Source organism: Nerophis lumbriciformis, linkage group LG26, assembly GCF_033978685.3.
Source record: "Nerophis lumbriciformis linkage group LG26, RoL_Nlum_v2.1, whole genome shotgun sequence".
NCBI lineage: Eukaryota > Metazoa > Chordata > Actinopteri > Syngnathiformes > Syngnathidae > Nerophis > Nerophis lumbriciformis.
The window spans coordinates 10,563,411-10,580,988 of record NC_084573.2 but is presented as its reverse complement, the minus strand read 5'-3'; the positions used below and the strand labels follow the sequence as shown (position 1 = coordinate 10,580,988).

At 36.6% G+C, this 17,578-nt stretch overlaps 1 protein-coding gene across 1 annotated transcript in view; it reads left to right on the top strand.

The window, feature by feature from the left end:
* The first annotated feature begins 2,244 nt into the window (after nt 1-2,244).
* Nucleotides 2,245-17,578, top strand: part of mcm3 (minichromosome maintenance complex component 3) — a 43,601-nt gene continuing 28,267 nt past the window's right edge. The window contains exons 1-7 of the mRNA XM_061987405.2: nt 2,245-2,416; nt 2,530-2,642; nt 8,814-9,022; nt 9,101-9,231; nt 13,934-14,172; nt 16,999-17,104; nt 17,173-17,326. Coding sequence (XP_061843389.1) covers nt 2,342-2,416; nt 2,530-2,642; nt 8,814-9,022; nt 9,101-9,231; nt 13,934-14,172; nt 16,999-17,104; nt 17,173-17,326 — 1,027 coding nt within the window. The 5' untranslated portion in view covers nt 2,245-2,341. The remainder of the gene's footprint in view (nt 2,417-2,529; nt 2,643-8,813; nt 9,023-9,100; nt 9,232-13,933; nt 14,173-16,998; nt 17,105-17,172; nt 17,327-17,578) is intronic.

Below are 17,578 nucleotides of genomic sequence, written 5' to 3'. Positions count from 1 at the left end.
TTCACATGTGTTAAAATCTCATACTGCTACAAAGTATATTGAAAAAAATTAAATTAAATAAAAAATAAAAAAAAATAATAAAAAAGGTTAAAAAAAAATACAAAGTTAGAATATATAATAGAAAATTTAAATAAAAATAAAAATATGAAAAACACTAGATAAACACTAGCTAAAACAGAAACATGGATAAAAATAGAAATAAAAACATGAAAGCACTGGATAAAACAGATATTTTTTCTAACAGTATTTTATATACTTTATTATATTATTTACAAACATGAGAAATTGAATGAAATTAAATTAAATTAGATTCCATCCATCCATTTATCCATTTTCTACCGCTTATCTTAGATTAAATTAAATTTAAAATTTGGGATTTTTTTTTTTTTTTTTTTTTTTAAACAGGATGGCTTCAGTATTTTTGTATTTTCAATAGAACAACTATTTTTTTTAAAACTATTTCAAAGCGAATGACTGTATTATTGTGTTGCTATATTTCCATTATTTTACATTGTTGTATTTGTATATCAATTGCTCACGAATAAGTTTGTTGATTAAAAACAAAAGAACAATGCATATATTTTCCTACTTTGTCCTGTTTTTCCATTTTAACATCTTACTCAAATGATTACATTCACAATCCGTATCGATGCCAAAGTTTGCAGTATCACCCAAACCCTGTTTGTCATGTGTCACTTGATGTGTGGCGCCACCCACCGTCAAATTTGGTGCGGTGCACCCATTCGTCGATACTTTTGAGTGTTCGATTCAGAAACACAATTTCTAAACAGTTCGAGCCAAATTGCCCTTTTAGGTTGTAAAAGTGAAGCTTTTTTGTTTTGTTTTTGTGTTTTGTTTTTTTTTAATTCTGGGATTGATTAACGTGAACCCCTGACTTAAACAAGTTGAAAAACTTATTCGGGTGTTACCATGTAGTGGTGAATTGCTTATTCCCTCCGGGGTCGCGGGGGGCGCTGTAGCCTATCTCAGCTTCAATCGGACGGAAGGCGGGGTACACCCTGGACAAGTCGCCATCTCATCACAGTATGCATATATATATATATATATATATATATATATATATATATATATATATATATATATATATATATATATATATATATAAAAAGCATATATATATATATATATATATATATATATATATATATATATATATATATATATATATATATATATATGCTTGTATGTAGTTCTGCATATTATAAATAAAGGTTTATAAAATAAAAAATTAAATATATATATATATATATTTATTTTTTTTGTTTTTTTGTTTGTTTGTTTGTTTTATGCTTGTATGTAATCCTGCATATTATAAATAAGGGTTTATAAAATTAAAAAATTAAAATGATATATATATATATATATATATATATATATATATATATATATATATATATATATAAATAAAAATAAATGAAATAATATGTATATATATATATTATTTATTTATTTATTTATTTTATAAACCTTTATTTATGTATTTATTATTTACTTGTATGTAATTCTGCATACTATAAAAATGGTTTATAAAATTAAAAAATTAAAAATTTTATATATATATATATATATATATATATATATATATATATATATATATATATATATATATATATATATATATATATATATATATAATTTATTATTTTATAAACCTTTATTTATAATATGCAGAATTACATACAAGCAATAAATAATAATAATCAAAACAAGTACAAAAATAGTACAAAAAGTGTACAAAACAGCGCCAGAGGGTTGTAAACGCAATAAAGTAACCAAAATATTTATATATTATTTATATATATTTATTTATTTATATATGCACCTTATTGGTTTTTTATCCTGCACTACCATGAGCTTATGTATCGAAATGTCGTTCTTATCTGTGCTTTAAAGTTCAAAATTGAATGACAATAAAAAGGAAGTCTAAGTCTAAAATAGAATGCAAAAAAAAATATATATAACAAAATGTAAAGCCATAGGCTCACACAAGTTCTGTAAATAATCCAAATTTGGATGTAAAAGTGAAGTTAAATCAACCGTTTCATTGGTAACACTTCCGGTCGCTCGTCTTTTCCGGCTTCGTTTTCGCGGGGGTTCTTAGCGCGGCAAGATCACGTGGCCGAACATTGAAGTCTTATTGGTTTAGCATGCCTGGTCACGTGTCATCTTGTACCCAATGGCGTTTTACGTCGTGCCCGCGCCGGTGACGCATTGGCGGGAAAAACCTCTTCATTGTGCGGGTGGACTGTGAAAGGCTGCACGTTTAACAACGCGACTGTGGAATATTCGCAAACTTTTTTTTTCACGGAACTACTTGGACATGGCTACCGACGTTGTGGACGACCGGGAGATGAGGGAGGCCCAGAGGGACTATCTGGACTTCTTGGATGATGATGTAAGTTATTGTTGCGGCACATGCGCTCGTTGTCGGAGGAAACCGAATTGGACTCCTAACCCAGCGAATGTGGAGTCGAAGTCACTGTGGAGTTTTCTTCTGCTTCTCCCCAGCACGACCAGGGGGTTTATCAGAGCAAAGTTCGGGACATGATCGACCAGAACAAGTCTCGCGTCATTGTCAACATTAACGACCTGAGGAGGAAGAATGAGGCCCGAGCTGCAAAGTAAGCACACTTTGTGTTGTCCCGATACCAATATGTTGGTACCGGTACCAAAATGTATAGCGGTACTTTTCTAAATAAAGGGCACCACAAAAATTTCATTATTGGCTTTATTTTAATAAAAAAAATCTTATGGTACATTACACATATACAGTTGGGTTAGTTACTGAAAACCAGTAACTAGTTACAGTTACTAGTTACATAATCTTAAAAATAACTAAGTTACGTACACTAAAAGTAGGGATGTCCGATAATGGCTTTTTGCCGATATTGTCCAACACTTTAATTACCTATACCGATATATACAGTCGTAGAATCAACACATTATTATGCCTAATTTGGACAACCAGGTATGGTGAAGATAAGGTACTTTTTAAAAAATTTAATAAAATAAGTAATAAATTAAAAACATTTTCTTGAATAAATAAGAAAGTAAAACAATATAAAAACAGTTACATAGAAACTAGTAATTAATGAAAATGAGTAAAATTAACTGTTAAAGCATACTTGCCAACCCTCCCAGATTTTCCGGGAGACTCCCGAAATTCAGCGCCTCTCCCGAAAACCTCCCGGGACAAATTTTCTCCCGAAAATCTCCCGAAATTCAGGCGGAGCTGGATTCCACGCCCCCTCCAGCTCGGACCTGAGTCCGCTTTCCCCACAATATAAAGAACGTCTACAGTAAAGCAGTCCGTCTGCCGTAAACAGCAATGTTGTGACACTCTTAAACAGGACAATACTGCCATCTAGTGCATTTGATGAAAGCACTTTTGTGTGTGCCACACAGCAATGCATAATCAGAGAGGGTGTTCAGTATGGTTAGAAAAATAGTGACAGAGAATAGAACAAGGATGGACAATTCAACCCTTAACTCAACAATGAGTAGATGAGTGTTATGTGTGTGTATATGTGTAAATAAATGAACACTGAAATTCAAGTATTTATTTTTTATATATATATATATATATATATATATCCATCCATTCTTCCATTTACTACCGCTTATTCCCTTCGGGGTCGCGGGGATATATAAATATATATATATATATATATATATATATATATGAAATACTTGACTTAAATAAATGATAAATGGGTTGTACTTGTATAGCGCTTTTCTACCTTCAAGGTACTCAAAGCGCTTTGACACTACTTCCACATTTACCCATTCACACACTGATGGAGGGAGCTGCCATGCAAGGCGCTAACCAGCACCCATCAGGAGCAAGGGTGAAGTGTCTTGCTCAGGACACAACGGACATGACGAGGTTGGTACTAGGTGGGGATTGAACCAGGGACCCTCGGGTTGCGCACGGCCACTCTTCCACTGCGCCACGCTGAATTCTAGCTGTAAATATACTCCTCCCCTCTTAACCACGCCCCAACCACGCACCCACCCCCCACCTCCCGAAATTGGAGGTCTCAAGGTTGGCAAGTATGTGTTAAAGGTTAGTACTATTAGTGGACCAGCAGCACGCACAATCATGTGTGCTTACGGACTGTATCCCTTGCACACTGTATTGATATATATTGATATATAATGTAGGAACCACAATATTAATAACAGAAAGAAACAACTCTTTTGTGTAAATGGGGGAGGGAGGTTTTTATTTAATAAAAAAAACAAAACAAAAACGAAACCAATAATAAAAAAAAACTCTACTGATAAATTCCGATATTACATTTTAACGCATTTATCGGACATCTCTACTAAAAAGTGATGCGTTACTGTGAAAAGTAACTAGTTACTTATATATATATATATATATATATATATATTTTTTTTTTTAAGGCCCCCTTTAATGCCCTTTAAGCCTTAATTTCAGTACTGTTATTGCACTGGAGAATAATACAATGTGTTGATCAACTTGACATGCATTTGCATCACTGAACTCTGCTAAGCAATCTGGTCTACATACAACACACAAAGACAGAGATATGTTTCAAAGAGCCAATTTGTTCCAGGCCAGAACAAATTGACAAAACTATTTTAAATAGCTGCAACATAACATATATAAGTAACAAACAGCATAATAACAAACTAGCTGTAAACCAAGGAAGGCACACACTACATACACAAAGCATAACCAGGTGTTTTTTTCTGAAATAAAATCATGTCAGAAGCCCAGAACACTCTACGCATTTCCCCAGTTTTAGTTTAGAGAAAAGGAAAGATTGGCCTGGCCCACTAGCATCCCTCTTTATGTTTGTGACCTTTATAGTTTATACATTTAGAATGATGTGATAATCAAACACTCTAGAAGTCTAGAATGAAAGAGTATATAAGAGAATTGACAGAGTGTGTGTACCTTCAGTGCGCAGTGCCTCGTTTAAATCCAGCCGCTGTTGCTTAGGAGGTGAAGTGTGTCTCTCTTTACTAGCTTCGTCGAAGCATGTTGCTTTTGTAGCTGTTGCAGCAGATTTGAATTGCTTCGGATAGGATCTTTGATCCAAGACAACTTACATTTAACTAAAATGTTCTTTTGTTTGTGGTCGACAAAAGAAAAGTAGTGAGAATATCTCCATGTTAAGAAACTCGACTTTGGCTCTGCCATGTCTTGTTAGTAAACACAGACACGCCCCACACACAGAGAAGCGCTCCTCTTCTCCGTCGCCCTTTCTGCAGCTCTCCAATAAAACACACTCAGATCCTCTCGGTTGCTAGCCGATACTACATAAAAAAATAACGCAGAAACGCATCATGTAGTAATGGTAACTGAGTTACTGAATATAAAAAAATAACGCGTTAGATTACTATTTACCGCCGAAAGTAACAGCGTTACAGACCTAACACTGCACATATGTTTATTATTGCAAGTTTGTCCTTAAAATAAAATGGTGAACATACAAGTCAACTTGTCGTTTATTAGTAAGTACGTTTGTCAACATTAGAGTATATGAAACTAAATTCTTGGGAATAATAATTGATCATAATTTACGTTGGAAACTGCATATTGAATATATACACGGAAAAATATCCAAATCCATTGCTATTCTTTATAAAGTAAGACCCATGCGGAATAATAAATGTCTGCATATGTTATATTATTCTTTAATTTTTTCATATTTAACATTGTGTTGAAGTTTGGGGAAATGTTTATAAAACAAACATGGACCCAATAAAGAAACTTCAAAAAAGGGTAATTAGAATAACACAAAGCGTGCTACTAAGAACCTACCAATCCATTATTTATGAGTTCTATCCATCCATTTTCTACCGCTTGTCCCTTTCGGGGTGGCGGGGGGTCGATGGAGCCCATCTCAGCTGCATTCGGGCGGAAGGCGGGGTACACCCTGGACAAGTCGCCAGCTCATCACAGGGCCAACACAGATAGACAGACAACATTCACACTCACATTCACACACTAGGGACGATTTAGTGAATGCGTTAAAATGTTCAGATATTGTTTTTAAAAGCAATGGAAATTATGTTTCGAGTAAAGAACAACAGCCTTCCAGCATGTATTCGTAGGTTATTTAAATTAAGAGGGGAAAACTATAATTTACAAGGGATATTGATTTTTGAAATAAGTAAAGTAAGAACGAATATAAAATAGAAATGTGTTTCGGTTGCCCAACCGATTCAAAGCTGAAATGTTACCACACCGGCACGAAAAATCCTTGCAGTTACGTTATCGCACTAATTAAGACCTCGATGTAGGGCTGGGCGATATGACCTTTTATTAATATCTCGATATTTTTAGGCCGTGTCGCGATACACAATATATATCTCCATAGTTTGCCTTAGCTTTGAATGAACACTTGATGCATATAATCACAGCAGTATGATGATTCTATGTGTCTACATTAAAACATTCTTCTTCCTACTGCATTAATATATGCTACTTTTAAACTTTCATGCAGAGAAGGAAATCACAACTAAAAAAATCACTATTTTTTTTATACGGTGTTGATCTGGAAATGTTTGCCTTGGCTTTTTGATGGTGTGGGCGTGTGGCCCCGAAAGGAGATGTTGACATACAGAGCTTCAAACACTCTTCATTCTCTAGCAGGGGACTTTTCAAATGATGTTACATATTAGCAGTAATGCTACTTTTTATAGCAACACTTTTGCCCCACACATGACGAATTACGGTTGTCTGTTCGACATATTCCCACTTGAAACCAGACGATGGACCCCCTGCTAATTTTTCTTGGGAATTAATTATTTCTACACAACTAAGTCAATTTAGCAAAAGTGTATTTATTAAACAGTTATTAAGCAGTGGCACAAACATTCATGTCATTTCCAAAACAGAAAGTGCGAGATTGTCAGAGACATTTTAAAACAAGCTATTAGTGCACTTTTGTGCATGATGTCACTAAGATCAGTGGTCCCCATCCACCGGGCCGCGGCCCAGTACCGGTCTGCGGACCGATTGGTACCGGGTCGAACAAGGGGGAAAAAAATATTATTTTTTATTTTATTTTTATTAAATCAACATAAAAACACAATATATACACTATATATCAATGTATATCAATACAGTCTGCAGGGATCACGTGATTGTATTTCTTTATTAAAAAAAATAAAATAAAATCAACCCCCCGCGGTCCGCGAGACAAATTTTCAAGCGTTCACCGGTCCGCAGCTACAAAAAGGTTGGGGACCACTGACTAAGATGACATATCAAAACAACACTCAATTAAAGTGCACTTTTTGTACAGAATGCCACTACAATAGTTTAAAACAAATAAAGTGCACTTTTGTGCATGATATCACACAAGATATTTCAATAAGTGTCAAATAAAAATGAGCTACATAATAGGAAATCAAATAGTGTATGTCCTTCGCTATGTGGTAGGTTCCTGCGGACATTATCTCCTTCTGTTGTTGACTATTTTTTTCATACGGTGTAGATGTGCAGGTTGCTTAGGCATTTTGTGGGTGTGGCACCGGCCGGAGATGTTGACATGCGGAGTTTCAAGCACTCTTCATTCTGTAGCGGGTGACTTTTCAAATGATGCTACGAATTAGCAGTAATGCTACTTTGTAGCAACGCTTTTACTTGACATATTACGGTTGTCTGCTCAACATATTCCCACTTGAAGCCAAACCACCGCCAGAAGATGGACCCCCTGCTGTTTTTCTTGGGCATTAATTATTTCTCGTATTACCATTTGCTCCGCTAGCATCACAGCTAATGTTACCCATTCCGCTACCTCTCTGCTCCGTGAAAGCGTATACGTATGTGACGTGTGTAAAAAGGTGCGCTTGTTTTATGTCTCTGTGTGAAGGAGAGGCATGAAAGAGTGAGAAGAGCCTGCAGTCTTAATGCAACTGCGTGAGAACGTATACTCGAATATCACGATATAGTCATTTTTAGGGATGGTGTTCGAAACCGGTTCTCCCGGTTGTTCGATAAGAAAAGAACCGTTCAATAAGAAAAGAACCGTTCAATAAGAAAATAACCGATTTCATGGACTCGAATCCCTTTTTGAGAACCGGTTCCCGTTATCGAGGCCACTATAGTAAAAAAAAAGAGTTGGTTCTTTATTCGAATCCCGTCCCACAAGAAATGCCCTGTGGGACATCACAGGAAATGACGTAGCTCAGTCATTAGACTGAGCTACGTCATTTCCTGTTATGTCACACAAGCAGCAAAAATAATGGACCGGATAAAACGCCTCAAGGTATGGCTATTCACCTATAGTGATCACAGAGACAGGTTGTTTTTGTGTTACTGTATGTATTTGTTTTTCTGAAAAATCCTACTTAATATACTTTGGGTAACAGTCAATATTTTTTTTATTTTTTTTAGGGGGTAACAGTCAACATTTATTTATTTATTTTTCTTATAAAATAAAAGTGAGCTTTTGTTAAACCAAATATTGTGGTTTTTTTCCATATACAACAACCTATCTGGATTCAATAAGGAATCGTTTTGATAAGAGGATTCGATAATGGGCTCGAACTCGATAATTTCTTATCAAACATCATCCCTAGTCATTTTCTATATCGCACAGAGACAAACCCGCGATATATCGAGTATATTCAATATATCGCCCAGCCCTGCCTCAATGTCAATTAATTGTGCCGCCCTACCATCTACAGTCCGGGGTTGCAACAACAAGCTGCATTCTCTGACAGTCCCATTATAATGTGTTAAAGTATCGGTGTATGAGACACGGTGCAAGATTAGCAACCGCTTGAAGGTTCCGCATTCCCACCAGGCTGATGAGCAATGCTTTCGAAGAGCTGATGGCCTTCCAGCTGGCCCTGAAGGACCTGGTGGCCACCGTGGACGCCACCTACGCCAAGCAGTACGAGGAGTTCAACGTGGGCCTGGAGGGCAGCTTCGGATCCAAGCACGTCAGCCCCCGAACGCTGACTTCCAGGCTGCTGGGCAGCATGGTGTGTGTGGAGGGCATCATCACTAAGTGTGAGTTTCTACGCCGTCGGCATCAAATGCACGAGAGGCAACTTATTCACCGCCTCCGTGTCCGTGTGTATCCCTCAGGCTCTCTTGTGCGGCCCAAAGTGGTACGCAGTGTCCACTACTGCCCCGCCACCAACAAGACCATGGAAAGGAAGTACACCGATCTGACATCTTTGGACGCCTTTCCTTCAAGCGCCATCTACCCAACCAAGGTAACGTCATACATGCTCCATATTCACGTACAAAACCTGCTTTATTCGCCATCAGCAGTACAGCCGTGTTTCTTAACCATAGGACCCGTTGTTGGGCAGCCAGCGCCCCCTAAAGAGCCACCAAAAATGGGTTTATCAGCGGTACTCGGTTGCAATACACTTTTCCACCACTTGTGGCAGTAATGACAATATCTAACAAACAGTGAAGTGAATTATATTTACCGTATTTTCCGCACTATAAGGCGCACCTAAAAACCACAATTTTTCTCAAAAGCTGACAGTGCGCCTAATAACCCGGTGCGCTTTATTACGATTCATTTTCATAAAGTTTCGGTCTCGCAACTTCGGTAAACAGCCGCCATCTTTTTTCCCGGTAGAACAGGAAGCGCTTCTTCTTCTACGCAAGCAACCGCCAATGAAAGCACTCGCCCCCATAGAACAGGAAGCGCTTCACCCGCCCCCATAGAACAGGAAGCGCTTCACCCGCCCCCGGAAGAAGAAGAAAAAACGCGCGGATATCACCGTACGTTTCATTTCCTGTTTACATCTGTAAAGACCACAAAATGGCTCCTACAAAACGATCCGGTTCATAAAAAGACGCAATCTCTCCATCCGCACACGGATTACTACCGTATTTCACAGCAACTGAACCGCACTGTGGAACGGGAGCACGTACGGTGAATATTCGCTCCACAGGGAATGAGAAGTCATCCTTCACTGTGGTTCTAGCTTGCCATGCTAACTTCCACCCATCCAAAAGAGACCTTTCCAGCCGGCGTCATCATAAAAGCTAACTCGAAGGGATGGATGGATGAAGAAAAGATGAGCGAGTGGTTAAGGGAAGTTTACGCGAAGAGGCCGGGTGGCTTTTTTCACACAGCTCCGAAGGCGAACACACCTTCACTAAGACGGGCAGATAGCGCCGGTCGACATACGCCAACATCTGCCAGTGGATCGTAAATGCCTGGGCAGATAGTTTCGGTCACAACTGTGGTCCGACCTTTCCGGAAGGCAGGATTCACAGAACTGCTGGACAACAGTGACACTGACTCCGGTGACTTCGACGAGACGGAACCGGCCATTTTGGATCCCGTATTCGCCCAACTTTTCAATTCGGACACCGAAGACGAAGAATTCGAAGGATTTACGAATGAAGAATAACTTCAGAAGGTGAGCGCTATGTTTATTTTGTGTGTTGTGACATTAACGTTCGAGCAACATTATGTTGCTATTGTTCTACACCATTTTGAATTTTACTATGTTTGTGATTGCACATTTGCGTACATTTTGGGACAGAGTTGTTAGAACGCTGGTTTTCAATATATTATTAAAGTTTGACTGAACTATCTGACTGTTTTTTTGACATTCACTTTAGCGCAGCGTTTTTTTGACATTCACTTTAGCGCAGCGTAGGCGCGGCTTTTAGTCCGGGGCGGCTTATTGGTGGACAAAATTATGAAATATGTAATTCATAGAAGGTGCGGCTAATAATCCGGTGCGCCTTATAGTGCGGAAAATACGGTATATAGCGCTTTTCTCTAGTGACTCAAAGCGCTTTACATAGTGAAACCCTGAAACCCAATATCTAAGTTACATTTAAACCAGTGTGGGTGGCACTGGGAGCAGGTGGGTAAAGTGTCTTGCCCAAGGACACAACGGCAGTGACTAGGATGGCAGAAGCTGGGATCGAACCTGGAACCCTCAAGTTGCTGGCACGGCCGCTCTAGCAACTGAGCTACACCGCCCCAAACAGAAGTATTGAGCTACTGTTGTGGAGAAGTTTCCTAAGTGCAAAAAATATGACTAAAGTGGTGAAGCTGTGTGTTTTATTTACACTTTAATTTTATTGATGGCTTATTTAGGAAACATATATCATGATGATTATTTATTTAGTTAGAATTTATTTATTTTATTACAACCTAGTTTGTTTTTGTAAAAAAGTATATATTTTTTAAATTGTAAATGTATTTTAATCAGTGTTTAAGTCTATATGATGTTTAATTAAGAAACATATCATTACCAATTTAATTAGAATTTATTTTTGTCATTTTTTTTATTTTTAAATAAATAAAAATATTTTTAAAACATTTTTAATTTTTTTTTTTTAATTAAAAAAAATATGTTTTGTAATCAGCTGACCTAGTTTTTTGTAAAAAAAAAAAAGTATGTATTTTAAATGTTAATGTATTTTTCATCAGTGTTTAAGTCTATATGATGATGTTTAATTAAACATATCATTACCAATTTAATTAGAATTTATTTTTGTAATGTATTTTATTTTTAAATAAAAAAATAATTTAAATATTTTTTAAACTTTTTATTTTATTTGTATTAACTAACTTCATTTATTTGATTTAAGAATTATTAAAAAAAAAAAAAAATCAGCTGACCTACCGTATTTTCCGCACTATAAGGCGCACCTAAAAACCACAAACTTTCTCAAAAGCTGACAGTGCGCCTTATAACCCGGTGCGCTTTATATATGGATAAATATTAAGATTCATTTTCATAAAGTTTAGGTCTCGCAACTACGGTAAACAGCCGCCATCTTTTTTCCCCGTAGAAGAAGCGCGCGGTGCATGCTGGGATATGTGACGTTTCATTTCCATTTGTGTGTTTATGTAAAGACCCCAAAATGGCTCCTATTAAGTGTGTTGTCTGTCTAATTATAAATAATGCAGACGAGGCGTGTTAACTGAGTTCTCAACGTTTTCTCACAGCGTGCTCATAACCACATTCGAACTCCCAGCATACAACATCGCTTCTCAGGGCTACCGCGCATGCTCGTAACTATCGTTGCATGCTGGGTAGTGTAGTTGTTATATTTGCTAGCTCATAACAGCACATTGAGAGACACGCTTACGCGCTTAATTCAATACTCGCCGTCATTCCGGGTGGATTGACAAAAGACCTCCAGCCGCTAGATATTGGTGTCAACAGGGCATTCGAAGCTAGACTGCTAACTGCGTGGGAACAATGGAAGACAGAAGGCGAACACACCTTCACTAAGACGAGGAGGCAGCGCCAGACGACGCCAACATCTGCCAGTGGATCGTAAATTTGCCCAACTTTTCACTTCGGACACCGAAGACGAAGGATTTACGAATGAAGAATAACTTCAGAAAGTGAGCGCTATGTTTATTTTGTGTGTTGTGACATTAACGTTCGAGCAACATTATGTTGCTATTGCTCTGCACTATTTTGAATTTTACTATGTTTGTGATTGCACATTTGCGTACATTTTGGGAGTGAACAGAGTTGTTAGAACGCTGGTTTTTAATATATTATTAAAGTTTGACACCTATCTGACTGTTTTTTTGACATTCCCTTTAGCGCAGCGTAGGCGCGGCTTATAGTCCGGGGCGGCTTATTGGTGGACAAAGTTATGAAATATGTAATTCATTGAAGGTGCGGCTAATAATCCGGTGCGCCTTATAGTGCGGAAAATACGGTAGTTTATTGTAAAAAAAAAAGTATATTGTTTTAAATGTAAATGTATTTTTCATCAGTGTTTAAGTCTATATGATGATGTTTAATTAAGAAACATATCATAACCAATTTAATTAGAATTTATTTTTGTAAATTATTTTATTTTTAAATAAATAAAAATACAATAAAATATTTTTTTAACATTTTTGATTTCATTTTTTTAAATTAAATTCATTTGATTTAAGAATTATTTTTTGTAATCAGCTGACCTAGTTTATTGTAAAAAAAAAAGAAGTATGTATTGTTTTAAATGTAAATGTATTTTTTCAACAGTGTTTAAGTCCATATGATGTTTAAGAAACATATTACCAAATTAATTAGAATTTATTTTTGTAATTTATTTTATTTTTAAATAAATAAAAATAAAATTAAAATGTTTTTTAAACATTTGTATTTTTTTTTCATTCATTTATTTGATTTAAGAATGATTGTTTTTCGTAATCAGCTGACCTCGTTTATTGTATAAAAAAAAAGTATGTTTTTTAAATGTTAATGTATTTTTCATCAGTGTTTAAGTCTATATGACGATGTTTTATTAAGAAACATATCATTACCAATTTAATTATAATTTATTTTTGTAATTTATTTTATTTTTAAATAAATACAAATTTAAAATATTTGGTAAAAATGATTATTATTTTTTAATTCAATTCATTTATTTTATTTAAGATTTTTTTTTTTTTTTGTAATCAGCCTGACCTAAGCCTTGATAATTACCCACATTATTGAATATGGTTATAAATCAAGAGTAAGAACACTAATTCAGTGTTAATAATTGAGTGGGCCCCGGTTCCGTCTGTAGTGGTAGAACCCCTAAAGTAGGGTTTCCCGCACAAATGAGTACACAGACACACATCTGATTACAGACGCATTTTTTTACACACGCACAAATCGCAACAGATATTTTTACAAGTGCAAATCACAATACGGACAACTTTAAACACGAACACGCTGGTCTTCAGATTACGCACACACATATTGTGATACAGACGCACAAATTAGTACACGGACACACAAATCTGATTAAAGAAAAAAAAATTTTTTTTTACACACGGACAAGTCAACAAATCTAATTACAGGTGCACAGACTGAAATACGCATTAGCAAATAGTCTTGCTGCAATAATACTTCCATATTTAGAGACTTCTGAAGTTGTTATTGAAATTGGCTTTTGATGCTTAAGCTCCTCCCCTTTGGCCTGCTCCCCCACCAGGACGAGGAGAACAACCCTCTGGAGACGGAGTTCGGTCTGTCCGTCTACAAGGACCACCAGACCATCACGGTGCAGGAGATGCCCGAAAAAGCGCCGGCGGGTCAGCTTCCTCGCTCGGTGGACATCATCCTGGACAACGACCTGGTGGACGTGGTCAAGCCAGGGGACCGGGTCCAGGTGGTGGGGACCTACCGCTGCCTGCCTGGGAAGAAGGGTGGCTTCACCTCCGGGACCTTCAGGTGAAAACTTGCCAAAACTGCACACTCTGCAATTTCTACTGAAGAAAATTATTGGGATCATACATTTATAACCGATCAATGAAGATGTTTCCTATGGAATTGGTGTTTATTTTGCATAATTGGCCATGACACATGTTTGAGCAAAAAATAAAAAGTAAACAAATGTGTAGGAATACAAATTAACTCTTTGTGGGGGGAGTTTTGGTCACAAGCCAGATGCTGATCAGATGCCATCAACTGTTTTGTAACGACAAGCTGCATTTTACACAAAGTCCCATCATAATGTGTTTATGAGCCTGGGCATAATGGGTAACACCGAATTGAATTGTGGCAAGCCGCCATTTATTTATGAGTAGGATGATGTTCGAAACCGGTTCTCCCGGTTGTTCGATGAGAAAAGAATCGATCCCATGGACTCGAATCCCTTTTTGAGAACCGGTTCCCGTTATTGATGCCACTAAAGTAAAGAAAAAGAGTTGGTTCTTTATTCGAATCCCTGGGAACAAATCACTTCCCACAGGAAATGCCCTGTGGGACGGCAATGTTTTGCCCATTTGATTGTAGACTCTTACTGACACCTTGTGGCGATATGAAAATACTACGCGTCATTAGTTTGGGCACTTCCGGGTTGGCGACGTCTGTTCAGTTCATGAGACAATTGAGAAGTAGACAAGTTGTGTTAGCTCTTACAAGCATTGGAAAAGATAAGTGTAAGTAAACTGTTTATTTGTTTATGTACCTCAATATTAAGGTGGAAAGTGGTTAAATTTGATACTAAGATGTTTATTGAAAAACGATTTTTGTGCACTGTTTCAATGGATGTTTTGAGGACTTAAAATGGCTGCCAGTCGTGTATTTCCACTATCGAAATAGTTTCGACACTCAGAAGTATTTGTTTGATGATAGTACTGTATATTTGTGTGAAGCTAATATTTACATATTGTGTATTAAATTTCAGTATGTTAATTGAATCACATAGCTTATACATTTGTCATTGTGTGTATTTCAGTTCAAAAAAATAAAAAATTACAGTCCAGTGCAAGACAAAAGTAAAGATAGGAAAAGACAAAGCAAGATCAACAACAATAAAGAGCCGAGATGATTAATCTGATTTGGAACTTTATTAGACGTCTTGGATTGTTTGTTAGCCGTCTGCCTGTGTGTGTGTAGTTAGGATGTTCCAATAGCAGCAGGAGTGCACTTTTTGGAGAGCTGTATTTTCAGTTTTGTGCCCAAGGGACTGATTTTATTTAATACTATATTATTATTTATACACTTATAGTGATCACAGAGACAGGTTGTTTTTGTGTAACTGTATATATTTGTTTTTCTGAAAAATCCCACTTAATATACTTTGTGTAACAACAGTCAATATTTATTTATTTTATTTTTTTAGGGGGTAACAGTCAATATTTTTATTTTTTTCTTATAAAATAAAAGTGAGCTTTTGTTAAACCAAATATTGTTTTTTTCCATATACAACAACCTATCTGGATTCGATAAGAGAATCGATAAGGAATCGGTTCGATAAGAGGATTCGATAATGGGCTCGAACTCGATAATTTCTTATCAAACATCATCCCTGTTTATGTATTGGATGATACTTCTGCTGCTTCTGCAAGCACTCCAGTTAGTCCCGCCCCTTCTGCGACATGTTTTGGTTGTTTTTAGTGCCACAAGTGGTGGAAAAGTGTATTACAACTGAGGACCACTGCAAAACAGATATTTCTTCGCCGCAATTGAGGGCAGGTTTTTCTAACTATTTTGACATAATACAGTGCTAAAACAAAAAATAATGGATTAAATAAATTGAAAATAATAATGAAATAAAATGACTTTCTAACTAAATTTAATAACAAATATTTTTCTATGTTCTTCAACTAAACGATAAATAAAAATATGGCTTCAACACTTTAGTCATAATTTTTGCGCTTAAGAAACTTGTCTGACTATAAGCTATGGGCTTCTTTTGTTTGTTTTTAGTGCCACAAGTGTTGTAAAAGTGTATTACAACTGAGGACCACTGCAAAACAGATATTTCTTTGCCGCGATCGAGGGCAGGTTTTTCTAACCAATTTGACTTCGGGACCCAAATTTTCCACTACAAATGAGCCGGGGGCCCCACTCAAATAAACCAGTGCTAAAACAAATACATTAGATAAATAAAAAATAATAAACAAAATTACATTCTAACTAAATTTAATAACGAATATTTTTCTATGTTTTTAAAATAAACTGTTAAAATAAAAATATAGCTTCAACACTTTAGTCATAATTTTTGGCGCTTAAGAAACTTTTGACTTGAGCTACAGACTTCATTTGTTTGTTTTTAGTGCCACAAGTGGTGGAAAAGTGTATTACAACTGAGGACCACTGCAAAACAGATATTTATTCGCTGCAATCGAGGGCAGGTTTTTCTAACCATTTTGACTTCAGTACCCAAATTTTCCATTACAAATGAGCCAGGGGCCCCACTCAAATAATACAGTGCTAAAACAAATATATTAAATAAATAAATAATAATGAAATAAAATTACATTCTAACTGAATTTAATAACTAATATTTTTAAATGTTTTCAAAATCAAAATATAGCTTCAACACTTTAGTCATAATTTTTGCGCTTAAGACACTTGTCTTTGACTTTAGGCTATGGACTTCTTATGTTTTGTTGTTATTGCCACAAGTGGTGGAAAAGTGTATTACAACTGAGTAACGCTGAAAAAATAATTACATTATTTCGCGGCCCAACAATAGGCCTCGCAGGGTTCTTACTTATAATCGGTAATGGTAAAGCGCGGACTGATTTTAACGCTTTTTGTCCCCAGGACCATCATGATAGCGTGTCACGTCAAGCAGATGAGCAAGGAGGTGGCCCCCGTCTTCTCTGCGGACGACATCAGCAAAATTCGGAACTTCAGTCGCGGTCGCGGCGTACGTCCTCCCTGCAGAGACGGGATGAACGCGCTCCACGAAAGCCTAACACGCCGCTTTTCTTCCAGAACGTTTTCGATCAGCTGTCTCGCTCGCTGGCCCCCAGCATCCACGGTCACGAGTACATCAAGAAGGCCATCCTCTGCATGTTGCTCGGCGGCGTCGAGAAGGTGCTGGAAAACGGCTCCCGCATCCGAGGAGACATCAACATCCTCCTCATTGGTACGGGAAGGAGTCCCACTTTTAATGTGCTTCTTGTTGAGCATCTTTACTTCTGTGTCGAAGGTGTCATTTTAAAAAGGACTATTTACGGAAATCACATTAAAAAGGTGGAATAAAAGAGCAAACGGGTGAGATGAAACGAGAAAAAGTTGCCATGTTGACTCCAATAACACAAAGCTGCCATTCAGGCTGTTTTTTTCTTTAAAACTGTCAATGCTTAAAAATAATGAATCAAAATCAATGTTATGAAAT